General features: G+C 38.3%; 1 protein-coding gene across 1 annotated transcript in view; it reads right to left on the bottom strand.

Moving 5' to 3' along the window:
• Window positions 1-19,097, bottom strand: part of LOC132553659 (myocyte-specific enhancer factor 2C-like) — an 85,122-nt gene that overhangs the window by 24,211 nt on the left and 41,814 nt on the right. The window contains exon 2 of the mRNA XM_060217922.1: window positions 14,236-14,368. Coding sequence (XP_060073905.1) covers window positions 14,236-14,289 — 54 coding nt within the window. The 5' untranslated portion in view covers window positions 14,290-14,368. The remainder of the gene's footprint in view (window positions 1-14,235; window positions 14,369-19,097) is intronic.

Genomic DNA, 19,097 nt, shown 5'->3' with positions numbered 1-19,097 from the left:
TGCTTATTAACAATTCATGCCATAGTTTAAAGAAAAATAATTGATTCCTTCACATTTAAATGAAATAACAAGGGGAGTCACAAACTGTCTGGCTAGACAATTTAGTCATGATGGTTACAAATCTAAATTATCAAAGAGGGCAAACAAACTTAGTAGTATTTTGGCAGTCCCTTTAACTTCAACTGTGTAGTTTTCTTTTTGTTACTTTCAATATTCACAAAATGTAAAATTGTACATGATTTGATTTAGAAGTATATAATGGAACCTCGTCTTAGTTAAGTCAGAAATTTATGAAACTTGAACCTCGTCTTAGTTAAGTCAGAAATTTATGAAACTTGAACCTCGTCTTAGTTAAGTCAGAAATTTATGAAACTCGAACCTCGTCTTAGTTAAGTCAGAAATTTATGAAACTCGAACCTCGTCTTAGTTAAGTCAGAAATTTATGAAACTTGAACCTCGTCTTAGTTAAGTCAGAAATTTATGAAACTTGAACCTCGTCTTAGTTAAGTCAGAAATTTATGAAACTCGAACCTCGTCTTAGTTAAGTCAGAAATTTATGAAACTTGAACCTCGTCTTAGTTAAGTCAGAAATTTATGAAACTTGAACCTCGTCTTAGTTAAGTCAGAAATTTATGAAACTCGAACCTCGTCTTAGTTAAGTCAGAAATTTATGAAACTTGAACCTCGTCTTAGTTAAGTCAGAAATTTATGAAACTTGAACCTCGTCTTAGTTAAGTCAGAAATTTATGAAACTCGAACCTCGTCTTAGTTAAGTCAGAAATTTATGAAACTTGAACCTCGTCTTAGTTAAGTCAGAAATTTATGAAACTTGAACCTCGTCTTAGTTAAGTCAGAAATTTATGAAACTCGAACCTCGTCTTAGTTAAGTCAGAAATTTATGAAACTTGAACCTCGTCTTAGTTAAGTCAGAAATTTATGAAACTTGAACCTCGTCTTAGTTAAGTCAGAAATTTATGAAACTCGAACCTCGTCTTAGTTAAGTCAGAAATTTATGAAACTTGAACCTCGTCTTAGTTAAGTCAGAAATTTATGAAACTTGAACCTCGTCTTAGTTAAGTCAGAAATTTATGAAACTCGAACCTCGTCTTAGTTAAGTCAGAAATTTATGAAACTTGAACCTCGTCTTAGTTAAGTCAGAAATTTATGAAACTCGAACCTCGTCTTAGTTAAGTCAGAAATTTATGAAACTCGAACCTCGTCTTAGTTAAGTCAGAAATTTATGAAGTCAGAAATTTATGAAACTTGAACCTCGTCTTAGTTAAGTCAGAAATTTATGAAACTTGAACCTCGTCTTAGTTAAGTCAGAAATTTATGAAACTTGAACCTCGTCTTAGTTAAGTCAGAAATTTATGAAACTTGAACCTCGTCTTAGTTAAGTCAGAAATTTATGAAACTTGTTGAAGGCTGATCCCTAAAACTTTGATGCTCCATAGCTTATAATTTGAGATCTTCAGCCTTACAATCCAATTTAGTGGTCTCTTGCTTCCTAAAACTCTGATGATATCCAACTATTTCAGATCTTCTGCCTTACAGCACCTTTCAACTCTTTCCTGATTAATAAAACTGATCCTAACTAATTATTTGAGATCTTCTGCATTACAATGCCATTCAACTATCAATACAAGCACCTTTTGCCTCTGTAAAACTGGCTGTAGTTCTACCTTTACCGGCTACCAAGTGAAATAGTTACACCAAACCTCTACTTACTATTTTTTTACCTTTAAGCATTAGCTGTCAAAACAGAGAGACAAAAGACTTCAAGGATGGTTGCTATGGAAATGATTAGTTTGAAGAATGATTTCTTGTGAAACAAATTTCCATAGAAATATACATAAAAATATGAAGCCCACACTTATCAATATTTCATGATGTATTTTGTGGGTGACATGTGCATTTGTAAGAATAATATCTCTACAATATGGTACTGTAATCAGTTTGAAGGTCGGTTACCATGGAAATTCATAATATTCAATAATGATCTCTTTCAGTAAGACGTAGTCAATTTTTCATAAATTTTTTTATCACAAGCACTCAAATCTATTGTTTATCATTTCTTTTATTACATCTAAATCTATATTAGAATAACAAGTCTCAGTTATCCTTGCCATTCATCCTATGATTGTCAACAACAGGACACAGACAAGTCTGGCCATTAGTCCTATGATTGTCAACAACAGGACACAGACAAGTCTGGCCATTAGTCCTACTACCATAACATATGATTGTCAACAACAGGCCTCAGACAAGTCTGGTCATTAGTCGTACTACCATAACATATGATTGTCAACAACAGGCCTCAGACAAGTCTGGCCATTAGTCCTATGATTGTCAACAACAGGCCTCAGACAAGTCTGGCCATTAGTCCTATGATTGTCAACAACAGGCCTCAGACAAGTCTGGCCATTAGTCCTATGATTGTCAACAACAGGCCTCAGACAAGTCTGGTCATTAGTCGTACTACCATAACATATGATTGTCAACAACAGGACACAGACAAGTCTGGCCATTAGTTTTACAACCCGAACATATGATTGTCAACAACAGGACACAGACAAGTCTGGCCATTAGTCCTATGATTGTCAACAACAGGACACAGACAAGTCTGGTCATTAATCCTATGATTGTCAACAACAGGCCTCAGACAAGTCTGGTCATTAGTCGTACTACCATAACATATGATTGTCAACAACAGGACACAGACAAGTCTGGTCATTAATCCTATGATTGTCAACAACAGGCCTCAGACAAGTCTGGCCATTAGTCCTATGATTGTCAACAACAGGCCTCAGACAAGTCTGGTCATTAATCCTACTACCAAAACATATGATTGTCAACAACAGGCCTCAGACAAGTCTGGCCATTAGACGTACTGCCATAACATATGATTGTCAACAACAGGCCTCAGACATGTCTGGCCATTAGTCCTATGATTGTCAACAGGCCTCAGACATGTCTGGCCATTAGTCTAACCACCCAAACATAATAACTGTCAACAATTGGTCGCAGATGAGTCTGACCATTAGTCCTACAACCCAAACATAAGGTTGTCAACAACAGGCCTAAAAAAAACATGGCCATTAGCCCTACTTATGTCTCTGATCAGACGGCAGGCTTGGCCATTAGCCCTACTAAAGTCTCAGATCAGACACATACATTTATTGTTGTGTACAATCAAGGAATATAATAACGAAAGCCTCATTATGAGATTATAATGTTAAGACTTAAATATTTTTCATTTTCAATTTGAATCAATTTAATATGTGCAATCTTCATGCTTAATCAAGTAGAAATAAGTTCAGCTTTCAAACAAATTTAATTTCACACAAATATGTTAACAAGGCTGTCGATTATTCCTCTATTGATGTAGGGCTGTTACTCAGGTGTCATGACTCCAGATTGCATGCTGTCGTAAATAAACCAGAACAGCTAACACATTTATACACAACTAACTGCCCAGTCAACCAGTCACCATGTTATCTTATGTAATGAGATTTTCTCTAACAGGTATATGTATGTTTGTATTACTTTTCTTGTACAGGTATTCTGTGTGAAATGAGAAGGCAGGATTCCTAACAATATAACACCCAATGCAGTGCTACAGATGACGCGTGTTCGACCTTGGCCGACATTATTCATCATCAGTTCCGTATCAAGGTTAATCAATATTTTTCAATAAATCAACATGTATCTAATCTTTCTCCTTTTTTTGTGAAATAGCTAAGGATTAAGTTTAAAGTAATCAGCAAATGAATTTCTTCTTAAAGGATAACAGAAACTTAAAGAATAGGTTCTTCTGAAAACCTAGTTTTACATCTGAAAATATTTAATGGCATTTACTGTGATTTCTCCTTTTCACATATCTGTTTGGATTGCCAGCTTAGCTATTGAATGTGTTAAAAGGAATGACATGTATCCGGATACAATTACAGTTTTTGAGTAGGTTTTAAGATTTCTATCGATATGACTGTGCATATCCAGCTCTTTCTGAACAGTGAGCTCAGAGCATTTTCTACAATATGTACAGGATCCCAGATATAAGGAAGCAATCTCTGCCAAAGTTCGCAGACAAAAAAAAAAAAAAACATCAAACACCTCCTTAAACTCACAAACAAGGAGTTGCCCATCTCATAGTTCCCAAGGCCGTGTAGAAATTTAAGAAGTAATGTGTAAAACCTTTAAAGAAAGTCATATATGTATTGGAAGATATTCATTTCACAAAGGATAGTGTGTTTTCCTTGTCTCTTAAATCTGAACATCGCAAAACCTTCCCACCCTACCTAAAGCTTGTGTCTCCTTCCCACCCAACCTATGGTTGGAGTCTCTTCCACCACTCCACCAACAGCGAGTGGCTCTTCTCCATGCCACCTACATCTGTGTAATCTATCATCCCACCTACAGCTTGTGTCTCCTTCCTAATCCATCCACAGCTGGTGTCTCCTTCCCATCACACCTACAACTTGTGTCTCCTCACCACCCCACCTATAGCTGGTGTCTTGTCACCACCTCACCTACAGCTTGTGTCTCCTCACCACCCAACCTACAGCTGGTGTCTCCTCATCACCCCACCTACAGCTGGTGTCTCCTTCCTAACCCACCTACAGCTTGTGTCTCCATCCTAATCCACCTACATTGATGTCTCCTCCCTATCACACCTACTGTAGGTGTCTCCTCCCCATCACACCTACTGTAGGTGTCTCCTCCCCATCACACCTACTGTAGGTGTCTCCTCCCCATCTTACAATGACTGGTACCTGGTTCCATTCCACCACTGTATTACACACAGCTTATTACCTGCTCTAACTAGGTCAACCTGCAGAATGCTTTTAGACAGTTATACATAGTACAATATATCAAAATAGATTTATCCCTATATTACTTACTATTTGTAGCAATGGTGTGGCTATTCATAAGTCTAATGAAGTGTATGAATGGATAGTTATAATATACCTCAACATGAGTGTATTGTATCCTTAACTCCTGTGTACTTTTGTATAGAATTGTATTTACAAAGTGACTTTGACCTTGTGTAAATTCAAATACGACACTGAATCAATTATTACATAAATGAAGCATTATTAGCGTGTGAGACTGGAGATAATGGCACTGAGAGTTTTACACTGGTAGTCACCAGTATACCAAGCCATTGCCCTTCTCTACCCACAAGGTCAATATTCTATGATTTTATGGATTATATCAAACCAACTTGTCAACCTTCCAAGCTGCTATTGACATGAATGTCAGGCAGTCATTCACAACATGGCCATCATGTTAGAACAGTACAACTTGGGTCTGTAAACTCAGCAACACAGCCATTGTTTGTTAGGATCAGTGCAACTCGGGTCTGTAAACTCAGCAACATGGCCATTGTTTGTCAGGAACAACAGGAGTCTACAAACTCAGCAACACAGCCATTGCTTGTAGGGATCAGTACAACTGGGGCCTATATATACTCAGCAACGCAGACATTGTTTGTCAGGATCAGTACAACTGGGGCCTATATATACTCAGCAACACAGACATTGCTTGTCAGGATCAGTACAACTGGGGCCTATATATACTCAGCAACACAGCCATTGCTTGTAAGGATCAGTACAACTGGGGCCTATATATACTCAGCAACGCAGACATTGTTTGTCAGGATCAGTACAACTGGAGCCTATATATACTCAGCAACACAGACATTGCTTGTCAGGATCATTAAAACTGGGGCCTATATATACTCAGCAACACAGCCATTGCTTGTAAGGATCAGTACAACTGGGGCCTATATATACTCAGCAACACAGACATTGTTTGTCAGGATCAGTACAACTGGGGCCTATATATACTCAGCAACACAGCCATTGTTTGTCAGGATCAGTACAACTGGGACCTATATATACTCAGCAACACAGACATTGTTTGTCAGGATCAGTACAACTGGGGCCTATATGTACTCAGCAACACAGACATTGATTGTCAGGATCAGTACAACTGGGGCCTATATATACTCAGCAACACAGCCATTGCTTGTCAGGATCAGTACAACTGGGGCCTATATATACTCAGTAACACAGACATTGTTTGTCAGGATCAGTACAACTGGGATCTATATACTCAGCAACACAGACATTGTCAGGATCATTAAAACTGGGATCTATATACTCAGGGGTTTACTAACAAAGTAGGAACATTTTATTTACAGTTCTTTTTACAATTTTCTATGTCTATAGCAGTATCTTCTAGAACCCTACATACAAAACATGCTGAGTGGCAATGTCTACAACAATGTCCTCTAAAGCTCTACATACAAAACATGCTGAGTGACAATGTCTACAACAATGTCCTCTAAAGCTCTACATACAAAACATGCTGAGTGGCAATGTCTATAGCAGTATCTTCTAGAACCCTACATACAAAACATGCTGAGTGGCAATGTCTACAACAATGTCCTCTAAAGCTCTACATACAAAACATGCTGAGTGGCAATGTCTACAACAATGTCCTCTAAAGCTCTACATACAAAACATGCTGAGTGACAATGTCTACAGCAATGTCCTCTAAAGCTCTACATACAAAACATGCTGAGTGACAATGTCTATAGCAGTATCTTCTAGAACCCTCCTAAAAAACATGCTGAGTGGCAATGTCTACGACAATGTCCTCTAAAGCTCTACATACAAAACATGCTGAGTGGCAATGTCTGCAGCAATGTCCTCTAAAGCTCTACATACAAAACATGCTGAGTGGCAATGTCTATAGCAGTATCTTCTAGAACCCTCCTAAAAAACATGCTGAGTGGCAATGTCTACAGCAATGTCCTCTAAAGCTCTACATACAAAACATGCTGAGTGACAATGTCTATAGCAGTATCTTCTAGAACCCTCCTAAAAAACATGCTGAGTGGCAATGTCTACAGCAATGTCCTCTAAAGCTCTACATACAAAACATGCTGAGTGACAATGTCTATAGCAGTATCTTCTAGAACCCTACATAAAAAACATGCTGAGTGGCAATGTCTACAGCAATGTCCTCTAAAGCTCTACATACAAAACATGCTGAGTGGCAATGTCTATAGCAGTATCTTCTAGAACCCTCCTAAAAAACATGCTGAGTGGCAATGTCTACAGCAATGTCCTCTAAAGCTCTACATACAAAACATGCTGAGTGGCAATGTCTACAACAATGTCCTCTAAAGCTCTATATACAAAACATGTTGAGTGGCAATGTCTACGACAATGTCCTCTAAAGCTCTACATACAAAACATGCTGAGTGGCAATGTCTATAGCAGTATCTTCTAGAACCCTACATACAAAACATGCTGAGTGGCAATGTCTACAACAATGTCCTCTAAAGCTCTACATACAAAACATGCTGAGTGGCAATGTCTACGACAATGTCCTCTAAAGCTCTACATACAAAACATGCTGAGTGGCAATGTCTACAACAATGTGACAATGTCTAAAACAATGTCCTCTAAAGCTCTATATACAAAACATGCTGAGTGGCAATGTCTACAACAATGTGACAATGTCTACAGCAATGTCCTCTAAAGCTCTACATACAAAACATGCTGAGTGGCAATGTCTATAGCAGTATCTTCTAGAACCCTCCTAAAAAACATGCTGAGTGGCAATGTCTACAGCAATGTCCTCTAAAGCTCTACATACAAAACATGCTGAGTGGCAATGTCTACAACAATGTCCTCTAAAGCTCTATATACAAAACATGTTGAGTGGCAATGTCTACTACAATGTCCTCTAAAGCTCTACATACAAAACATGCTGAGTGGCAATGTCTATAGCAGTTTTTCTAGAACCCTACATACAAAACATGCTGAGTGGCAATGTCTACAACAATGTCCTCTAAAGCTCTATATACAAAACATGCTGAGTGGCAATGTCTACAACAATGTCCTCTAAAGCTCTACATACAAAACATGCTGAGTGGCAATGTCTACAACAATGTCCTCTAAAGCTCTACATACAAAACATGTTGAGTGGCAATGTCTAAAACAATGTCCTCTAAAGCTCTACATACAAAACATGCTGAGTGACAATGTCTAAAACAATGTCCTCTAAAGCTCTATATACAAAACATGCTGAGTGACAATGTCAATATCAGCATTAATGATTTCCAAGCAAATACAATCATCAAATGTTAACCTGACCATCATCATATCATTATAAATTCATGACTACATCAGATACTAATGGGCTGTACAACCCTCCCTACCATACCAATATCATTTTATCTTGCAAGTGTCACTGACATGGTCGGAATGCATCTGCCACATATATTTTTGCTGTATTTGGTAGCACGTGTATTAATTAGACAGAATTCCTTTCTAAATTTACTTAAACATTATTCTTAAAAATATAAATAACTGTTGTGAAATAAACTATTTTTCATGTTGTAATGAACAAGTTTATTTAGGAAAATTCATAAAATCCTCACTGAAGTTAATTGGAGCTATATTTCTACATGAAGAAACAATTCAGCAAACCACGAATGTAAGGTAACATAGATTGAACAACAAAACTGCTGAAGTGTTAAATGATCTGATTTTCAAGCAATGTTACAGGATAAACAGAATAAATGGTCAATGTCTTAAAATGGCTTGCCACATTTGTCCTTCTTCACCAAAATATAGCTTATATTTCAAAACAATGAACTTGTACTTTCTATGTATTAAATCTGGGAATAAGAATTGTGATCAACTGCAATAAGATAATCTATAATAATACACCCATTTCATTCCATAAACAATGAATATAGTTTTCAATGTTAAATGACAGAAACAAGGGTAGACAGAGACGCCTTATGTTCCCTGATTGTTACAAAATTTATGTATAGAAATAACAAAGGGCAATAACTGCTAAAATATTGAAAAGAGTGTGATGGTTCTGGTGCTCTGCACTTCTCCTTGTTCATATTTATCTACTTATTAAGTTCTATGTTGATACCTCTAATAGTTTTTTTTTAATGCTCCACACAAATTTAAAGTATGAAATATAACAAAGGGCAATAACTCCAAAATTACGCAAAAGCAAGTGATGGTTCTGGTGCAGTGCACTTCTCCTTGTTGAGATTTATCTAGCTATGAAGTTGCATGTTAATACCTCTTATAGTATTTGTGTTATGCTCTGGACAAAATTATGATGGATGGAGCGACAAAGTGGCGACTATATGCTCTCCCTTTGAGGACATAAAAGGTAAATATTAGGGTGCTTTCTAAACCCACGAAAAGTTGGATTGATGAGTTTGATACAAGTTGTATTTCCTATCAGGAATTTTGTGCAATTTCTACCAGAAGAGATGGCATTGGAGAGAACAGGTAAAAAAATACACTGACCATCTTCACTGTCTGCTATTGCTCGGAAACAGAGAGGAAATCTCACACTAACAGAACCTTATTGGATTGTTCCCAACCTTGAGTCAATGTTTTGTAATTTCTCTATCTGTCCTGTAAATCAGAGGAAATGAATAGCATTGCAGTCCAAATGTCATTACACCCATCATCTACAGTTACAGGGACCTTGGTTCAAATCCTAGTCTAGCCTATTACATTTTAATCTCCAGACAGATTAGCTCGATGCCTGCATATACTGTATGTAATGATAAGAGTTCAGAGGTTACAGAAATGTCTGCACGATCAATAGCCTAAAGCCATCCAGCAGCTCAACAACACAGCAATATCACATTCTTCAACTCGGCTTTTTAAGCGAAATTTGAAAGGCAGAATAAATGGAAACATCCATCTTCTAACCCTGTATTAGTTTAAGACACATCAAGTCTTGCTTTTACAGCTGAATTTCTGTGTTTTCAAGATATCATTGTGGCATCATCTCTACAATGACTGCAGAGTGACAGAAATCAAAGCATCTGTGGCTGTAGGTATGATGGCTACCTCCATACACAGCACAGCCTGTCTGCCAGATCTCTAACATTTTAATTTTATTGATGTTACCATTAAATGCTGTAACACCGGCTTGTTAGTATAATTACGTCTTTAACTTTGAGAATTAGTAGCCTCCAGTTTGTCAATCGTTATGTTTTCAGTTGTTGACACAGTCAGTACTTTTGCGTGTAACAGATTGTTGAACAAATACATTTCAAACTTCATTTTAATTATTTTTTCAAGCTTGCATCCAACTGAATTCATAAAGTGTTGTTCAGATTAAAACACCAGTAAACTTAATTCTTAATTTTCTTTCATATCTAGAACTATATCTATATGTAGGAGTTGACCAGAGAGATCTTCAATTAAGGTGCCTACCATTGCATGACCATCAGTAGATCCAAGACCAATCTTTATTCTTCTGGATCATAACTGTTTTTTGTACTGATAGTTATAATATAAGTAGTAGTCCTTTAACCACTAGTCAACTAAAATTTGGTCATAGTACTTCAAAATCAAGGGTAACAGGGTGTTTTAAAAAGTCAACAACAAAGGAAGACCCTGTAATTGATTCTAATGTATTGTCATCACATTTATATTTAGATGATGTTATGTTTAGGTTTGAACATTCCTTTGACTCTATCTGATCCAAAAATTGTTTTAAAAATTTTTAAATACTGATAAAAATGTCAAGATATTATCAGAAATGGATGCTGTAAGAGACTGAAAGTAGATACATGGGGATAGTTGACCTTTGAACATGTGGAACTTTGACCATAAGCAACCATATCTTTGGGTATGCACTGAACAAACTATGTTCTGAAGATAAATTAGCTAATTAATTATTCCACTCGGTGAAGCGAAACGCTTTAGATAACATAACCTGTTGTAGGTTTATAGGTAAATCTGAGGTGCCTAATTAAATTGTATCAAACAATTAGAATTTGTGCCTTGCGTAGAGCACTGTACTGGGTGCCACCCTGATAGGGAATCACAGGTCTCCATAACAAGTTTAAACCATGTGTCAGCCTTGTTCTTATGTAGGATATGTTACCATATTACACCTAACTATTACCGTAACAGTGTATAGTGTCAGTATAACAGGCGTCAAGAAGTTGTGAACTGGTGCTTAGCCACTGAAGTACTTAATGGAAATGCATTAGAAGTAATAAAACATCAGAATGAAAAAGGACATCTTCATTAGTTCTACTCACTGCTAGGCTATAGCAATTATAAAGAAACAGTTTGATATGGTGGCTTATATTACAGTTTAATATGTTGGTTGGTGGGTCAGTTTGATTGGTGGTGTCTGGGACAGTTCAACATGGTGGGTCGTGGGTCAGTTTGATTGTTGGTGTCTGGGACAGTTCAACATGGTGGGTCGTGGGTCAGTTTGATTGGTGGTGTCTGGGACAGTTCAACATGGTGGGTCGTGGGTCAGTTTGATTGTTGATGTCTGGGACAGTTCAACATGGTGGGTCGTGGGTCAGTTTGATTGTTGATGTCTGGGACAGTTCAACATGGTGGGTCGTGGGTCAGTTTGATTGGTGGTGTCTGGGACAGTTCAACATGGTGGGTCGTGGGTCAGTTTGATTGGTGGTGTCTGGGACAGTTCAACATGGTGGGTCGTGGGTCAGTTTGATTGTTGATGTCTGGGACAGTTCAACATGGTGGGTCGTGGGTCAGTTTGATTGTTGATGTCTGGGACAGTTCAACATGGTGGGTCGTGGGTCAGTTTGATTGTTGATGTCTGGGACAGTTCAACATGGTGGGTCGTGGGTCAGTTTGATTGTTGATGTCTGGGACAGTTCAACATGGTGGGTCATGGGTCAGTTTGATTGGTGGTGTCTGGGACAGTTCAACATGGTGGGTCGTGGGTCAGTTTGATTGTTGGTGTCTGGGACAGTTCGACAAGGTTGGCGGGTCAGTTTGATTTGGTGGTTGGTGGGTCAGTTTGATATGATGGTTAGTAGAAAAAGTTTGATATGGTGGTACAAGGAACAGTCTGACATAGTGGTTGATGGGACAGTTTGACATGGTGGGTCGTGGGTCAGTTTGATTGGTGGTTGGTGGGTCAGTTTGATTGGTGGTGTCTGGGACAGTTCGACAAGGTTGGCGGGGTAAGTTTGATTTGGTAGTTGGTGGGTCAGTCTGATATGATGGTTAGTAGAAAAAGTTTGATATGGTGGTACAAGGAACAGTCTGACATGGTGGTTGATGGGACAGTTTGACATGGTGGGTTGTGGGTCAGTTTGATTTGGTGGTTGGCAGGTCCGTTTGATATGATGGTGGGTGGGACAGAGTGATATGACAGTTAGTTGTACAGTTTGACGTGGTGGTTGGTCGGATGATTGATATGATGGCTGATGGAACAGCTTGTAAAGATTATGGTTGGTTGAAAGTTTGATATGGGGATTGGTGAGAGAGTTTGGTAAGACAGTGGATTGGTGGAACAGACAGCTTGATAAGATGGTGGTAGTGGTTGGTGAATGATTAAACAAACTGCATTTTAGCATGGTGGTTAGATAGATAGGGTGGTTGGTTGGGCAGACTACATAATGTTTGTGCTGCCGACAGTTATTATTATAGACAATGTTTGATTACAGAGCAGGACAATTTGATGGAGCTACACTGACTTGATGCAATGGTTATAGAATCCAGGTTAACCAGCCATGTTCTTGACTACTAGTGTCACACATTTCATTTCACATCATTACAGAGGATGACTTTCAGTCTAATATCTAATGATGCTGAGAAGCCATGCTATTTCTGCTCATTCTCAAAAATGTAATCATAAAATTTGTGGATGAAAGTACTTTTTTTTTCTGCAAGATGTCATGTTTAACTGCAGGTGGATGTGAGGTCAGGAGTGTGATAGGCACAGATTTAGGTATGGAGGTTTTTGAAGCATTGGTTCATAAGAATTGGTTTTAATACATGGGCTCTGTGAAAGAAGTTTGTGAGAGATAGCTTTGTGAGGCCAAAGTTTCTGAAGCATGGGTTTGTGAATAATATATCTACAGAATTCAAGCTTTATGAGGCAGACCTTTGTGAAGGGGTTAAGCTTTTAGAGGCAATAGTTTGTAAATGATAAATATTTGTTGAGTCTGAACTTCATGAGGCAGCAGTTTGCCAAGGATGTATCTCTTGAGTTGGAGCTTTGTGAGGCAGTTGTTTGTGAAAAATGTGTTTGTTGACTTGGAGCTTTGTGAGGCAATAGTTTCTGAAGGATGCATCTGTTGAGTCGGCAGTTTGTGAGGCAGTAGTTTGTTTAGGATGTGTCTGTTGAGTTCAAACTTTGTAAGGCAGTAGTTTGTGAAGAATGCATTTGTTGAGTCAGAACTTTGTATCTGTTGAGTTCAAACTTGGTAAGGCAGTAGTTTGTGAAGAATGTATATGTTGAGTCGGAACCTTGTGAAGCAATACTTTTTTTAGGATGTATCCTGTTGAGTCACAGATTTATGAGGCAGGGTTTTGTAAGGATGTATTTGACAAGTCCAAACTTTGTGAGAAGGGTTTGTAAAACACAGGTGTCTGATGCATAAGTTGATCTACATGTTTGCTGTAGTATGATTTATTACATTAAATCAATAGGTGTCCAACAACAGTTGATGTGGTAATCAGATTCTGATCATTAGTTTTACAAGGGAGCTGCAGGTTCCATGCCAGTAAAACATTTGTCTGATGTAGACAGGCTCCTTTCACCTTAAGCAGAGAAATATAGTTGTGTTTCCAACTTGGAAGTTTCTCTGTACTTGGTCTGACCTCATATGACCTTGTGTTCAGACACAATTCCCATGACACTAGATTCTTATCAGGCCTTGGAGATAGCAAGCAGGAGAATGAGACATTCAGAGAAAGTAATCAATAAATTCACAGTTGATTGAGTGCTTTATGTAAGAAATGATTATAAACAAACCATGATGTAAACTAGTTGTAGTGTCTTTGTTAACTATCTAAATAAGTAAGTCAAATGTGAGATCTGATCCATGATCACATTACTATGGTTAGTGTAGTGATGGTCAAAGAAATCTGACTCTAAAACTAACAACAGGTACAATTATACATGACCTGGGTCAAATCTTGAATTTTGCATGATTAAAGCAGGGAGTTTATATAATTACACATCTATAGCAATGTTTGTGACTCTATAACAAAGTAATGAACATCAGAATATTTGTTTTCAATAATTACACATCCATGTAACTGTCTGTATGTGACTCTTATTTTGTGCTGCTATAAAGAATACTACCCACACTTACGTATGTTCGTTGTCACTGTAAAATAACCTTTTATAATATTGTAAACACGAAAGTTAATCTGAAACACTTACCTGTCGGTTGCGTTCATCGCCGATGCGGGATATTTGAATTTTTTTGCGCCCCATCCTGACCTTATCCACCCCACTCCCAGTGTTACTGCGTTCCTGAGCCACTATTGAAGTTTCTCCTACTGAACTTACAATCCTGAAATATACAACACAAACAGCTCTTCATTCCTAGAACATTCACAGACAGTAGGATGCACTGTATTGTTTAATATCATAGGGCTAAAGATTTGGGTAGTTCACAGATGTTAATTTTTGAGTATATCTATACAATCAAACTGGTATCCATATATAAAGGCATATAGCATAGATTTCTCTTTATTTCTATTAATGTTTAATGTATGCTGTGTGTCAAATGTTGCATATCATTGATAACCATGAATATAGCCAATTTAAACCTCCCCAGAATATTACCAACAATATAGAACCATATGCACTGATAGAGATTTCTGTAGACAGTACAGTAGAATGTAAATGTAGAATGTAAAGATTTCTGTAGACAACACAGAATGTACCAACACAGCTGATACAGATTTCTGTAGACAACACAGAATGTACTAACACAGCTGATACAGATTTCTGTAGACAACACAGAATGTACCAACACAGCTGATACAGATTTCTGTAGAAAACACAGAATGTACCAACACAGCTGATACAGATTTCTGTAGAAAACACAGAATGTACCAACACAGCTGATACAGATTTCTGTAGAAAACACAGAATGTACCAACACAGCTGATACAGATTTCTGTAGACAACACAACACAGCTGATACAGATTTCTGTACAACACACACACAGCTGATACAGATTTCTGTAGACAACACAGAATGTACCAACACAGCTGATACAGATTTCTGTAGACAACACAGAATGTACCAACACAGCTGATACCGATTTCTGTAGACAACACAGAATGTACCAACACAGCTGATACCGATTTCTGTAGACAACACAGAATGTACCAACACAGCTGATACCGATTTCTGTAGACAACACAACAGAATGTACCAACACAGCTGATACAGATTTCTGTAGACAACACAGAATGTACCAACACAGCTGATACAGATTTCTGTAGACAACACAGGGTGTACCAACACAGCTGATACAGATTTCTGTAGACAACACAGAATGTACCAACACAGCTGATACAGATTTCTGTAGACAACACAGAATGTACCAACACAGCTGATACCGATTTCTGTAGACAACACAGAGTGTACCAACACAGCTGATACAGATTTCTGTAGACACCACAGAATGTACCAACACAGCTGATACAGATTTCTGTAGACAACACAGAATGTACCAACACAGCTGATACAGATTTCTGTAGACAACACAGAATGTACCAACACAGCTGATACAGATTTCTGTAGACAACACAGAATGTACCAACACAGCTGATACAGATTTCTGTAGACAACACAGAATGTACCAACACAGCTGATACAGATTTCTGTAGACAACACAGAATGTACCAACACAGCTGATACAGATTTCTGTAGACAACACAGAATGTACCACAGCCGATGCAGATTCATGAAGACAATACACGAGAATTAACCTCACTTCATACAGAATTCTGCCATAACACTTTGAGTGCTCTGGTCAATAGATTCTGGTCATGTCCGACATGAAATATATGATTTTTTCAACCTGAGCTAATAGCTGTTATTGCTGGGTATGATTAGGTAATAGAGAAATACACAATATTAACCCAACAGTCGATGTTTTTTATCAGACTTTACTGTTATATGTTCGTCTGCAACCAAAGTACACATGACCAGTAAGCACAGAGGTCCAAACAAAATTTGCAGTCAATTATGGTGGTCAGGACAATATGTGTTTAAAAAATCTCAAAGATATGTTGATATAGGCAGTACTGTAAATGTTTTTTTTTAATGATTCTTATTTCTCCTTTTTTGCAGCAAGCATTAAACAAAACGCTGATGTTTTAATGTATGTAGCAGTCAGAGGTTATAACCAGACAGTGTATACAGCAGTCAGACATTATAACCAGACAGTGTGTACAGCAGTCAGAGGTTATAACCAGACAGTGTATATAGCAATCAGACATTATAACCAGACAGTGTATACAGCAGTCAGAGGTTATAACCAGACAGTGTATACAGCAATCAGACATTATAACCAGACAGTGTATACAGCAGTCAGAGGTTATAACCATACAGTGTATACAGCAGTCAGACATTTTAACAAGACAGTGTATACAGCAGTCAGACATTATAACCAGACAGTGTATACAGCAGTCAGAAGTTATAACCATACAGTGTATACAGCAGTCAGACATTTTAACAAGACAGTGTATACAGCAGTCAGAGGTTATAACCAGACAGTGTATACAGCAGTCAGAGGTTATAACCAGACAGTGTATACAGCAGTCAGACATTATAACTAGACAGTGTATACAGCAGTCAGAGGTTATAACCAGACAGTGTATACAGCAGTCAGAGGTTATAACCATTATAACAGTAGACAGTGTATACAGCAGTCAGAGGTGTATAACAGTCAGACCAGTGTATACAGCAGTCAGAGGTTATAACCAGACAGTGTATACAGCAGTCAGAGGTTATAACCAGACAGTGTATACAGCAGTCAGACATTATAACCAGACAGTGTATACAGCAGTCAGACATTATAACTAGACAGTGTATACAGCAGTCAGAGGTTATAACCAGACAGTGTATACAGCAGTCAGAGGTTATAACCAGACAGTGTATACAGCAGTCAGAGGTTATAACCAGACAGTGTATACAGCAGTCAGCAGTTATAACCAGACAGTGTATACAGCAGTCAGACATTTTAACAAGACAGTGTATACAGCAGTCAGAGGTTATAACTAGACAGTGTATACAGCAGTCAGAGGTTATAACAAGACAGTGTATATAGCAGTCAGAGGTTCTAATACTTGAAACAGTAAAATCCAGGTCTACCATTTTAACAAAAAGGCTTGATTTATATTCCAGTACTAATCCTGAAGTAGTGTAAATTTTGATTTCTGCTGTATCAAAACAAACAGGGAGTAATCGGAGCCTCCCACTCTGTCAACATTGGTAATCAGATGTCCCTGATCCCTCCGCTATATCTAGGGTTTCATTAGTCTGGTCACACAGTCTGGCCTATAACTATGGGGTCACACAGCCTGGCCAGGAACTGTGTAGTCACACAGCCTGGCCATGAACTATGTAGTCACACAGTCTGGCCTATAACTATGTGGTCACACAGCCTGGCCAGGAACTGTGTAGTCACACAGCCTGGCCATGAACTATGTAGACACACAGCCTGGCCTATCACTATGTGGTCACACAGCCTGGCCTATAACTATGTAGTCACACATCCTGGCGATGAACTATGTAGTCACACAGCCTGGCGATGAACTGTGTAGTCACAGAGCCTGGCCAATAACTATGTAGACACACACACAGCCTGGCCTTTAACTATGTCGTCACACAGCTAGACCTATAACTATGTAGTCACCCAGCCTGGCCTATAACTATGGGGTCACACAGCCTGGCCAGGAACTGTGTAGTCACACAGCCTGGCCATGAACTATGTAGTCACACAGTCTGGCCTATAACTATGTGGTCACACAGCCTGGCCAGGAACTGTGTAGTCACACAGCCTGGCCATGAACTATCTAGACACACAGCCTGGCATATCACTATGTGGTCACACAGCCTGGCCTATAACTATGTAGTCACACATCCTGGCGATGAACTGTGTAGTCACAGAGCCTGGCCAATAACTATGTAGACACACAGCCTGGCCTTTAACTATGTAGTCACACAGCTAGACCTATAACTATGTAGTCACCCAGCATGGCCTATAACTATGTAGTCACACAGCCTGGCCTATAACTATGTAGTCACACAGCCTGGCGATGAACTGTGTAGTCACAGAGCCTGGCCAATAACTATGTAGACACACAGCCTGGCCTTTAACTATGTAGTCACACAGTTAGACCTATAACTATGTAGTCACACAGCCTGGCCTATAACTATGTGGTCACACAGCCAGACCTATCACTATGTGGTCACACAGCCAGACCTATAACTGTGTAGTCACACAGCCAGACCTATAACTATGTGGTCACACAGCCAGACCTATCACTATGTGGTCACACAGCCAGACCTATAACTATGTAGTCACACAGCCTGTATCAACAATCATCAATCTGCCTTGATGATACTTTAAGATAGACATGTAACACAACCTGCCTAGTTGATATTTTACACACATGTCAATACAATCTGTCTTCTTGTTTATAACCCTTTATAAATAGTATGAAACTTTTGAATTTTATCAGAAAAGGCTTTAGAATTACATTTACATGAACAGATAATGTATGTTGATAAAAAGTGGTCATTGAATAAATCATACATTGACCAGTATGACAAATACTACGAATTAATAGTACAGATGTCTAAGATTTAGTCCAGAAAGGTCATCATAAGGTGTGACCTTAGGTTTAGATGATCTACCTGTATATAAGAGAACAATAGTGAAGTAGCCACTCAACTACTGGATTAATAGTACAGAGTACTTTATTTAAATCCTCTTCTAATCCTATTCTTTCATCAAAGTATACAAATCTACTCCAGCCATATAAATATGTTAAGTATGTACCACCATGTTTAATGTTCCTGGGCTCACGACCTTCTATCAACCCCAAGATTTAAACCAATTTCACTAAGACACCAACAGATCATGTATGCTACAACCATTTCTTCTTTTTATGACAGAATACAAGCTGACAGATATGTAAGGATGCAGGTCTCTCTGATGGCCTAGATACCTGATGTTGGAGCTCTGGGGAAAGCTCTGTCAGTGTCATCAATGTCT

This window comes from Ylistrum balloti, unplaced genomic scaffold (assembly GCF_031769215.1).
Source record: "Ylistrum balloti isolate Yb309-2 unplaced genomic scaffold, AGI_CSIRO_Ybal_v1 Utg369640, whole genome shotgun sequence".
Taxonomy (NCBI): domain Eukaryota; kingdom Metazoa; phylum Mollusca; class Bivalvia; order Pectinida; family Pectinidae; genus Ylistrum; species Ylistrum balloti.
The sequence above is the reverse complement of the archived record's forward strand: the minus strand, read 5'-3'. Positions and strand labels throughout refer to the sequence as shown.